The following is a 12,638-nucleotide window of genomic DNA, read 5'->3' on the forward strand; positions in this document are numbered from 1 at the left end:
ATAATGTACTTTTAAAAATATCAGTATTTTATATTGCATAGTCTTTTGAACCACTATTTTGAAACATTTATTTTACTTTTTAATTTTTTTATTACAGTTGACATATTCGTTTCAGGTGTACAGCATAGTGGTTAGACAGTCATGTAATTCACGAAGTGATCCCCCTGGGAAGTCTAGTACCTAGCTGGCATCATACATAGTTATTAAAATATCATTGACTATAATCCCTACATTGTACTATAACCATCAATTTTAATGATTTTTTTATTTTTTAAAGGATTTTACTTATTTATTTTCAGAGAGAGGGGAAGGGAGGGAGAAAAAGAGGGAGAGAAATATCAATGTGTGGTTGCCTCTCACATGCCCCACACTGGGGACCTACCTGGCCTACCACCCAGGCATGTGCCCTGACTGGGAATCGAACCAATGACCCTTTGGTTCTCAGGCCAGCACTCAATCCATTGAGCCACACCAGCCAGGATTGATTTCTTAATATAGCTCTAATAAACTTTGGTAAAATTTACTTTGTTTTTCTGTTCAAGACTTTTAGGTTTGAATTCAAGACTTTGAATTTTTACTATTGTAAATAATGTTGCTTGGAATGCTTATATGTTGTATGCAATGTCTCCCAGATTTTAATGAGCTGAAATAAAAATTTTAAGCTATATAAAATTGAAGATTAAAAACTACTTGGGAATAAAAGAGTGTTTAAAGTTGATTACAATATAAACACATTCATAACAAAAGGAGGTATAGCAACTAGTACTTTTCAGACTTTTATTTCATTTGGCTTCATAAACAGTACTTCATTATTTGTCAGACTAGCTGTGTGATATAGATGTTATGAATGAAATTTCTTAAAGTAAAATAGTTTTCTTTATGGAACACAGTACATTAATGAGGAGATGTTTTTTGGTTCCATCTGTTAGTAATCAAAGACATGCTGATAGGTTTGGATGTTAAAGTGAAATGTAAAACACCTTTAAACACTACATCTCTTGAATTATTTAATCCATAAGTGCAAAGTTTATATTTAGGTAATACTGAAAATAGTGCAAATAATAATATCCAAAATTTATTGAGTGGTTTATGAATAGGGACTTTTTGGAGATAAAGCTGAAATTTAACTTCATAACTTGTGGGAAAATGATTTTCTGTGTTTAGGTTCTTGGTGGGTGGAAACCATATGGGCAGACTTCTAGTTAAAAAAGAGAAGGTTCTGTTGGTTTAGTTAACTGGACAGTTGGCTGGAAACAAGTTTAGAGGACTGGTTTTTTTTGTCATTGAGTGGAACTGTAGCCAAGTTGTTTTACCTTCTGTGAACAAAGCACTAGTAAACAAAGCTTTTTATCTGTTTGTTTTACTTTCAAAATTGAAAAAATTTTGGAATAGGTCTGTTGTCAAAGTGGCTTCTCCTCCCTACCCGGCAAAGATAGTAAACAAATGTTGCTTTGAGTTGTCGGTCCTCATCATCTCCAACACCCTCAGTTACTGGATAGACTTTGCAGTGAAAGCCGTTTTTTCTTTTTTTTCCCACTCCCTTAGGCACCAAATGCCCATCAAGTGTAGGTTGTTCTGCTTTTAGATGCCTTTACTTTCCTTTTAAGCAATCCAGTCTTCCCTGAGTGCCTCTCCGATGAAGCACGCAGTACAGACAGACCTTGCCACCAGTGTATGTAGAATATTGCTTTTGAACACTTGCCTTAAGAAAAGGATGCTGGTGAACTGCATTATTATTGTAATATCAAGATACTGAGGCCATGTAATTTTATTAATTTGTCTTTTTTTAAAGGATGTTATTTATTTTTAGAGAGGGGGAAGGGAAGGAGAAAGAGAGGGAGCGAAACATCAGTATGTGGTTGCTTCTCACGTGGCCCCCACTGGGGACCTGGCCTGCAACCCAGGCATGTGTCCCTGACTGGGAATCGAACTAGTGACCCTCCGGTTCGCAGGCCAGTGCTCAATCCACTGAGCTATACTAGTCAGGGCTAATTTGCTTTTTATATGTATTACTAGTGCAGAATAGGAAAACAAGTAATACCAGCATTTTTCCCCTTGTATATATTTGTTATATCCTAATGAGCAGGGGTTTTTTTGTCCCAAAGTTTATGTATGATACTTAATTTTGTGAGTTACAAATATGAAAAGCATCTTTTAAAAGTCTGATTTGTTCGTAATCAGTATTAGTAGTAACTCTAATTTTATCTTCAGTAGTTTTTCAATTGAATACCAATGTTACATCAAAAATATGATTCAGACAGATATATTAATTTTTCTGATAGTTTATAATGGGGACAAGTTTAAGTTGCTGATTTTCTATTTTATTCTGTAGGGAATAATAAAATATACTTTTTCTGAGGAGGAAAACTGTTTTTAGAGGAAAAGATACCATTGTTGAGTTATAAAACAAAGTCCAGTAATATAAGTATAACTTGGCTTAATTCGGTTCATGTGTTTCTGAGCAACATACTACATTGTGAATAGTACTTTCATTCGTATCTTCCCATTGACTTAATATTTTTAGAAAAAAATTAGAACCTACTTAAGATATTTAAAATAATAGTAAGTAGTTGAAGCAGCATTGGGCTCAGTCCCAACCTTGCTACTTCCTAGCTGTGCAGTTCTGGGAAATTAAGTTATCGAGGCATAATGTTTTTAAATGAAAAAAATGATGATAATATCTCTTCCACAATCTGCTTGGAGAATTAAATGATTAATTTTAACTTAATGAAACTTAAATGTTATACAAAGTGTTTGGCATAGTTTCTGGTATCCAAGCACTCTATGAATAGCAGCTATTTTATTATTATTGTCAGAGCAAGTACTATCACCATTACTACTGTTACTAACTTTACACTTAAATATTTGACTAATTCTCCTTCTAAAACATTAATCAAATTAATATTGTGATTCTTTGCACATTCCTTTAAAATTAAAATACACCAGGGGGAATTTTTAAAACATGCAGTACCTATTTATTTAGTCAGGGGCACTGACATCTTTTCCCTTACATTGTCAAATAAAAAAATGGCAATGTGCAGTACAACAATACCTGTCTGGTGTGCATGAGTCAGAATGATACCTATTTTTGGGGCCAGGTTGGCAAAAAAAAAGACATTTTTTGTGCCACAGAATTTTAGTAGCTTGTGTGCTCTGAGATGAAAAAGATGGAAAATCACTGAAATACACTAGTTGATAACTTTAATTACAGAGATTTCAGTCTCTTCTTAGGACTGGGTCTCGGGTGAAGCCTGGGAGGCACTTGTCTCGGGCACAACACTTAAGGGATGTAAAATATTACCATTGACTACGATGAATATTTCATCAAAATGCAAAAATCCAGGAACAAAACACAAAAATCAAGGTTTTACATGAAGGCAGGAGCTGGAAGATTGTGGGCTGAGCCGTGCCTGTGAGCGAGGCCAAAGGGAGAATGGGTGATAATACGGGTCTTGGCTTGCCGGTGCTGAGCCACATGGCAACCTGAGGCAAAGGTCACGATACCACTCCTGTTGCCTTTCTGTGCTTGACTATATACAGTCAGTTTTATACGAGACAACAGCTCGCCAGAAGGATTTTATAGGCTATTATATCCCTTTTACAAATTAGGGCTCTAGAAATCAGGAGCCTGTTCAAAGACATACAGACTTTAGAGAGGCTTGAAATCAGTGTGAATGGTATTCCTTGTTTAAGGAGGGTCCCCACAATCCAGAGTTCAGGGATTAAGCAAATGTTTGATATAATTATCCTTTTATGAAATAGTCTGAGATATGAATGTTATTCTCGTAGATGCCTGTTACTTCATTAATGTACCACCTATTACTGTTTTGAGGCAGTAGGGAGTTACCAGCTGATTTTATTGTAGCTATGGGTAGCTAGAGATTCATATAAGCAAACAGGAAAACTGTTCTTTTTCTTCGCTAAAGTGGATATTCAAACTTAATAAATTAACTTAATGAAGTTAATCCATATTACACAAAACACGTGCAAGACACTTGCACCCAGTCATATAATTTGGCTGACATTTTAGATTAATGTAATTAAAAGGCTATATTGTAAAATAAACATAAGGATTTATGCAACTGATATTGATAAATGATAGACCAATTAATATGATTTCACTATTTTCAGGTGAAATAGTGTACCATAAAAATAAAGTGGAATATACTTAAGATTAATAAGCTGTTCTGTGTGCATATAGGATGGCTTAAAATTTGTATTTGATTTGCTAATGATGCATTTGTTTGGTCCCGCTATTTTTAGTTTTGTATTTGTAGTTATAGTTGTAATAATAGGAGGAAATGTATTACAAATTCATTTAAATAACATTCCCTGGTCACTTATCTGTACAGCAGATGTTCAGTATTCTGTTGAGGAAGAACTTTAAAGTACACACATCTCATAACATTCTAAATCTGTCCCTTGGAAACTGTCTTGGCTGGGGCAAGCGTTTGAGCCTCCGTTTCTGCGCCTGCTGATGTGGGTGTGACGGCACGGGCACCTGGCCTGTGCCCTGTCCTGAGGAGCGAAACATTGACTGCACGTAGAGTGGTTTGCACAGCACGTGGCACAAAGTCGTCAAGAAAAATTCTTACTATTAATAGTAAATACTGTACTGACTGAATGATTTAGTTACAGCTTTTGGTAGATAGACTATGAAGTGTAAGATATTACATAATTTATGGTTAAGTCGAAGGTTAGATTATTTAGGATCTGGGAATGTGAACTCACAGCAGCTTCTGAAAGGAAGTTTTTGTTTTGTTTTTAAAATGAAAGTACAGCAGTTATAGTAAAACAGAACTATGCAGAAGGTGGTGAACATTGATTTGGAAATATCAAGTTTATAATCTGAATAGCTGTTAAAAAGTTACTGATGACCTTGAAGTGGCTAAATTCTTAGTCTTGATTTACTTAACATTCATGTTGGCTTTGTGGATTGTTCTCTGCCCTCCTCACTTGGCTTCCAAGATACCACAGCAGTCTTGACTTCCTTTCTCCTGTGCTGGTGCCTTCGCAGTCCCCTCTGCTTCCCAGTCTCTCAGTATTGGTGTGTCCCAGGACCCGTCCTCGGTTCTTTTTGTTTCTCTACACCTTGCTCTGTAATGATCTTACCCAGTTTTATGGCTTTAAATACTAGTCATATGCTGACAACTCATAACTAGAACATTTTCAGCTAAAGGATAATTTGTCCTGCAGTTAACAATTGAAATTCTCCAAGAAGGTATTCTCTACAAGGTATTCTCCATCATTATGCTCATCACTTTAGACATTCTAGGTTGGTGAAGGCTTTCCAACCTGCTTCCTTTTTTGGGGGGATGCATTTTATTTAGATATTTAAAAACAATTATATATTTAGAAGCAGTTTATAATGCAAGTGAATTCAAGTCCACTACTTCATTCCTTCTTAACTAAAGTATAAAAGGTCTGTGTTCAGGAAATTTTAGGGAAATAAGCCATTTTATGTATATTTTTTTCCACCATAGTAATTGTAATGGGGGAAATTGGCTGTTGGCTTGTACCAGTTTATTCAGATAGACAGTAAGATAACACACTTTTCTCTCTGCCTTCCTCCTTTGCTAACTTTTCCCATATAGACAACTCAAGTTCTGGTATTGGAGCTGATTCACATTTCTTTGCTGGTAGTATTGAAGATGTCAGAATCTAATAGCTGGGCAAGCTCTGGGGGGTTAGCTCAAGATTCAATTGAAAGCTATGTCTAACTCACCTAGTTAGGTAGTTTCATGTAAAACTTGGGCAGTAGAAATTTTGTCACTGTCTTAGGAACTGGGATTTTCACTCCAGCTGTTTTCCCAGTAATTGGTCTGATTCTGGTCCCCTTTGAATTATCAGTCATTGGTTATGACTGCTTTCTGCCTTGAAATCTAGTAGATCTTTGTGACTTATCTTTTACTTGCTGCTTGTCGTTATTCTTTCTGGTCCTTGAATATTTTGTGGTGGTGGTGTTTTGTTTTGTTTTGTTTTGTTTTGTTTCAGTGGGACTATGACTTTTAAGGGTTTTCCTGCCATTTCTATGCAGTTGGAAGTGGGGGAAATGATAGTGTTAATTTTCTTCATTGCTTTGAAGTTTTGGTTGTACACTTTTATTCAGTGTGAGTTTTAGTCTTTAAAAATGTTTTTCTTTATCTCAGTTTTAGTGATCACTTTCATAGACACTGAAAAAACAATCTAACTGTTTAAGGTTCATATGAAACTGCATGATGTGGAAGGCCATAGATAAAGGCTTTCAGTCAAGTGCTGAGCTAACCCAGAGACTGGATTTTGGTATTAATTTAATGTACTAAAAATATCAGTATGCTTAAATAATTCAGAATTTATTTCTTAAAGGGATATTAAATAGAATACATTTAAAATGTAAATTTACATAAACTTTTATGTACATAAAATTATATAAAACCTCAAGTATATTTCTGTAAGTTTACAATTACATATTATTCTCTACATTTTCTTCTAATATCTTATTAGCAGATTGAAGTACCATAGTCCATTCAAAAATAAATACTACATAAAAATAAAATGGTACACAAATGAAATAGTATTTGTTCTTTAAAACATGGTTTAAAAAACCAAATTGGTATTATTGTTTAGTTGAGCAACTACTCAAATATTTCAACTGCTGAGAAAGCACTCTAAATGTACACTAGTAGGGGTGTTACGGGAAATATTTATAAACCATCTCCAGGTTTTTTCCCATCTATTTGTGACAACTTGGGTAGGTTATGGGGGTGAGCAAGGATTCGATCCTTTTACTGATACTGTCAAGCTGTAGTTTTGTTTCTAAGAAAGATTTCTTTTGTCTTCACTATGTGTAGGTGGAGATTTTAATGCACTTTATCATTTCAGTATGAAATGTTTATATTCTATTTGTTTGGAAAGTCTGAACTAGAGGAAGATATTCTTGTAATAATAGAAGCTTAAAGCCTTATCATTTAATTTTTTGTTCTTCCCTTTGGAGGTTAATGGTGTAAAAGAATGCTTTCCACATGAAAGCACCTGTCTGTGATTTGAAATTTTAATACAGAGTATAAATATAGACATACTTAAAAATATCAGTGATTCAGATTTTACATTTTAAACTTAAAAAAATTTAATAGCCTAGTATGATAAAATGCTGAAATCTTTTAAAAGCAGTTCAGCTGTCCTGGAGAGGGAATTGTTCTCATGGGGTGGGTAGTCTCAAAGTGAATGTAACAGTCTCACCTTGACTGGAGGTTGGATATTTATTATTTTTAATATATTCTTTTTCTTTTAGTTAAGGAGAATCTAGATTGTTTTGTGTGTCTATATTAATGATATCAGTGGAATAACAATGATTTTAATTGCAATTGAAAATGTTTATAGCTTACTCTTAGCATCTCTGCCATTTTGTTATTAAAGAATATTTTCATAAGCCAGACGGTGAAAGACAAATACCATATGATCTCACCTATAAGTGGAACTAATCAACAAAACAAACAAGCAAGCAAAATATGACCAGAGACATTGAAATAAAGAACAAACTGACAGTGACCAGAGGGGAGAAGGGAGGAGGGTAATGGGGGAAACAAGGGGAAGGGTCATCAAGGAACATGTATAAAGGACCCATGGACAAAGCCAAAGAGGGTAGGATTGAGGGTTGGACAGGGGGAAGTGGTGGGAGGAAAATGGAGACAACAGTACTTGAAAAACAATTAAAAAAAAAAAGAAAAAGAAAACAAAAGTCTGTTTTCATAAAGTACTGAGATTTTTAAAATAATGAAAATTTTAAAATATAACTGAATGGTAGAGTATAGTACCCAAAAGGTCTCTTTATTGCTGTTTTGTCTTCATCAGTCCTCCAGTTAGTTTCCTGCCTTCCAAGTTAGCTGAATCCTCCAGCTTCCTCCCTTCCTTTTTGCCGTTGTCTGCAATCCCCTGGCTTCTTTACAAGATAGTAGTTCCCTTTGGTTTTAATGGTCATTGGGATTACAGGGATGGGTTATGTCTATACGGCCTTGAAGATTTAGGGTACTAGCTCCTTGTCCTTTCCTAATACCATGACCTTGGGCAAGTCTTAAGTCACTTAATCTGAGCCCTAGTTTGTTTGTTTATTTATTTAAAATATTTTATTTGTTTCTTTTTAGAGAGGGAAGGGAGCGAGGGGGGGGGAGAGAGAGGGAGAGAGGGAGAGAGGGAGGGAGAAAGAAACAAACATCGATGTGCAGTTGCTAGGGGTCATGGCCTACAACCCAGGAATGTACCCTAACTGGGAATCGAACCTTCGACATTTTGGTTCGCAGCCCACGCTCAATCCTCTGAGCTGCGCCAGCCAGGGATTTTTAAAATGAGTCCTGAGCCCTCCTCAGGATAAAATATACTTGGGGATGAGACAATATATAAGATAGTGTTTTAGAAATACAGTTTCCTACACAAGCATATCTAATTTGAGACTTAGTTTGTTTCTTAGTTTTTCACACCCACCAAATTATATATAGGTAGTTTTTCCTATTTTGATTTTAAATTTAATGCATTCTTGTAGAAAGCCTGGAAAATATAGAAAACTTAAAGAAGAAAGTAGAAATCAGAACAATGTATCATCCTGTTTTCATGTTTTTAGGGGAAATGAAATTTTAAGGCTAAAGTTCCCTGAAGGTAAGGATAGTTAGTGTCTTATTTATTTTTGGATTTTCTATTCTTTGCACTAGGCACAAAGTTAATGATTGTTGAGTGAATGGCAACTCCCTTAGTCTGGGTGTATTTTTGAAAGTCAGAAGTTTGTTGAATTTTAAACTGGACATTTGAAGAGAGAAAAGACATCTAACCCACAAAAATAATAGTGGAGGCATATTTCAAAATGACTTTTTCTGTTGGCTAAAAGAACAAAGGAAAACATGATAGGGTCAGTCTTAATGTCCTCTGACAGAGACAGGAAACCAGTTAAAGGTGCTGGATGTGGGGCCACTGGGCAGTTTCCTATCAGAGTGGATGGACGTTCAGTGAGAACAATATATGATAAAATGTAAAGACTTTTTTTAAGTGCTTGGAAATTTAATAACTTACTCTTTTTATTTTTTATTAAATAGGATGGCTTAAATTCCTTGGTCCTTGATTTGGATTTTCCTGCTTTAAGGAAAAACAAGAATATAGACAATTTCTTAAATAGATGTAAGTATGTTAAAACTTCATATTTGATCCCATAATTATACCATGATGAAAAATTTGATTAATATTATTGAAGTTCATAAACTTACTAACTTATTTAACTTAAGTAATTTTTAGCTTACCACTTGATATTCTTTATTTTCAAAGAAAAACAGCAGAACCAATTGTAGTATAATAAAGTAGATAAAGTTCCAGGTTTTGTATAAATTATTAAGACTACTAGTTTCTGGACAGATGATTTATGGCAATTCCAAGAGAAGTTTTAAATTAATATTAACAACTCTAAGATTTACCTTTACATTATCTGGCAGACTTAATTATGTTTGTATAAATGTAGATATTTCAGTGTAGTTAATGAGACATAATGTAGTAACAATTATTGCCATATATGTGGTGACTCTTACTATTTGCTGGTATAGTTACCATATCTACAACATGTGATTACAAAAGAAACAAGCTGCCAAAATCCATTAGTAAGTTAGCTCTGCAAGTAATTGTAGGGCAGCTTTCTTCCGTGATTTAGAATGCACTCAGGATTGCTGCTGAGTCATCACTGTTGCAGCTGTCATCCAACCTGCCAAGCAGCAGGGTCAGAAACAGAATAGCTTAACTGCTTCTCTTCGGTAATCAGTGGTATTTGCTTCTATGTGTTAATAAACCACAGCATTTTCGTTCTTTGACATGAAGTTAATGTGTAGCTTAGATTTTTAAGTGGCAACCTTTAAAAACTGATAGATTTTGCCCACTTTCTTGAAATAAGAATGTGTTAACAAATGTGATTATTTTAAAATATTGTTTATAATTATGAAGATTAAATTATAAATGTGGTGATCTTTTTATCGTAGATGAGAAGATTGTGAAAAAAATCAGAGGTCTGCAAATGAAGGCAGAAGACTATGATGTTGTAAAAGTTATTGGAAGAGGTGCTTTTGGTGAGGTCCAGTTGGTAAGAACATTTGCATTGTTGTTATTGTTGTTGTTATTTTGACCATACAGTTTTGTAAAATATTTTCAGTAACCCTGGGATACATGTAGTTTCTCTGCCCAGTATTGCCAGAATTAGCTTTCTGAGTTTGGTCAAGTCGTTCCATCTCTGAGAGCCTCAGGGTGGTTTTCTATAAAAGGAGGAGATTATGCTGTAAATGCCAGGTCTCTTACTAGCTCTGAAACAGTGTGATTTAGAGGAAGGCCAGCTTGGCTTCACACGTGATCTGCCTGGTTAATATTTTATCAGAACTACTGTGTTTTCCTTAGTATGTTCAGATTAATATAACATCTCTGCTTAATTAACTGATAAATTTAGATGTATGAGAAACCCAACAATGACACCTTAATAACTGAAAGTAAATATGAAATTTATCTTTACAGGTCAAAATGGAACCAGCTAAAAATATTATGAATGTTTGCAATAAATATTTATAGTATTAAATGAGAAACGAATATAATTCTGTTTCCATCACCTGAGTATGAAACTACTGTGTGTGACCTTACAGTTGAATTACGGAGTCAAATTCCATTTTCCACTCAACAGTGTTTTACTCTTCTTGACTGAGCACCAAGGAAAGTGGTGATTATTATATACCACCAGCCCAGGTTTCTCTAGGAACAAGTAGGAACAAGTCATGGCAGGCTAACGTTTGTCTTTTTCCTCCCTTTCATTGCTTCCTTTGATAGGTTTATTGAACTTGAGGATCAGGGTAGTGCAATAGGCATCATATGTATCCACAGTAGATTTGAAAAAGTCTGATATACATGAGGCTGATAATGTAGAAATGTCAGTGAATAAGCATATGGGTAGGCAGCTAAATTATATTAAATTATAACTAATTTAATAGCTGTAATTCTAATGAGGCTGATGAAGGCATGAATGGTACCTTGGACAGAGATTCTCAGGGATCGGTTCTAGGGTTCTTTCTTTTACTAAACATTTTATTAATAAATTTTATGGAGGCAGTGGTGGAACGTTGAATAATTTTGCAAATGAGTTAAAACTGAAGTATGAGGATAATTTTAGATGATGAGCCCAAATTCAGAAATCATCATTTGGGAAGATCATTGGCCAGATAGAAGTGAAATTTAAACAGAACAATGACCTATATTTGGATGTGAAGAACTCAAGGAATAGATTGCTTAATAGTTATTGTGGATTAAAGAGTGGTTTTTCTTGAATGTTATCAAGGCAAGAGTTATTGGTAATGTGGTAAATAAAATTTGGACTGCCTTAGTACACTAAGTTTCTCTTATAAGAACACCAGTCGGACTGGATTAGGGCCCACCCTACCAGCCTCATTGTAACTTAAACTATTTAAAGGCCCCATCTCCACATGCAGTCAGGCACATTCTGAGGTGCTGGTGGTTTGGACTTCAGAATGTGACTTTGGGGGTGGTGGGGAAAGCACAGCACACAGTTCAGCCAGTGACAGCATGCATGTATGTTGGGATGAGCTTCAGTGACATCACCTTTTTGATCCCAGTGTGCATACTTCATGTTATGTTTACTGACTTCTCTTGGGTATAACCCTCTTTGCTTTGAAAAAGAAAGTTACAAATTGTAGCCTTGCAAATGTTTTCTTAAGGTCAGTACAGTGTTTTCATCTCTGTTCATGTAATATACATTGTTCTTCAAATAGTCCTTTCCTCAGTTGGTTAACAAATGTTTATTGAATGTCAGAAACCATTATATGCATTGGCAGTACATGATATAGGTACTCACATAGGCTGCTGCATTCATGGAGCTTTTATTGTGAGCTGGCCAGTACTGTAGTTTCAAAATGTAGCTGTAGTCTGATTTCTAAGAATAGAGTTATAAATTAACCTTTTTAAAACATAATGCATATATGTTAGGAATTACTTATGTGTGATTCTTTATTGGGGGGTATAAAAACAAGTTTTCATAGTTAACAGTGCAAGTATTTTTAGCATGATAATTTTTGAAGTTATATCTTATTATTTTGGCATTTGGGGACCTTATCTTTTGTTGGTTTTGTGATATTGTCTACTGCACATGTTCTTAAGAAAAGTGTTAAGTGACATTAAATAGTTTCCTGGTGGTTGTCCTACTTAAAACTACACAATGAGCATGTAAATGCATTCCCACTCTCAGAGCTCTGAAGTGTTTAGGGTTAGGTGGAGTGCACTGATAACTGGAAACATTTGGGGACTATTGGAAAAGTGGTGTCAAATTATTTTCAGTGGAAAGTTATATTTTATCCTAATTATTTGTATTCTAGGAAAGTTGAAACCTTTCCCTTCCCCACTGAGTTATAAAAATTGCATCAGTTCTAATTCCCCCTTGAAATTAATTTTTTTTATTTATATGATGAATGTGTTCATTGTAGAATAATGAGAAAATAAGCCAACATTACAGTTTTTAAAATCACCTTTGGTTCCACTACTGAGAGAGAACTACTTTTATTACTTTGATATGTAACTTCCCAACTTTTCTGTTTCTAAAATTATGTGTAATATATGTGTTTTTTATATATGTTATGTAAATGGTT

General features: G+C 34.7%; 1 protein-coding gene across 3 annotated transcripts in view; it reads left to right on the forward strand.

Moving 5' to 3' along the window:
* ROCK2 (Rho associated coiled-coil containing protein kinase 2) overlaps window positions 1–12,638 on the forward strand; it is a 108,552-nt gene that overhangs the window by 40,270 nt on the left and 55,644 nt on the right. For all 3 annotated transcript variants that reach the window (XM_045844295.1, XM_045844296.1, XM_045844297.1), the window contains exons 2-3: window positions 9,060–9,141; window positions 9,984–10,084. In XM_045844295.1, the coding sequence (XP_045700251.1) occupies window positions 9,060–9,141; window positions 9,984–10,084 (183 nt within the window). The remainder of the gene's footprint in view (window positions 1–9,059; window positions 9,142–9,983; window positions 10,085–12,638) is intronic.

This window comes from Phyllostomus hastatus, unplaced genomic scaffold (genome assembly GCF_019186645.2).
Source record: "Phyllostomus hastatus isolate PE091 unplaced genomic scaffold, TTU_PhHast_1.1 phas_contig_402, whole genome shotgun sequence".
In the NCBI taxonomy this organism is placed as follows: domain Eukaryota; kingdom Metazoa; phylum Chordata; class Mammalia; order Chiroptera; family Phyllostomidae; genus Phyllostomus; species Phyllostomus hastatus.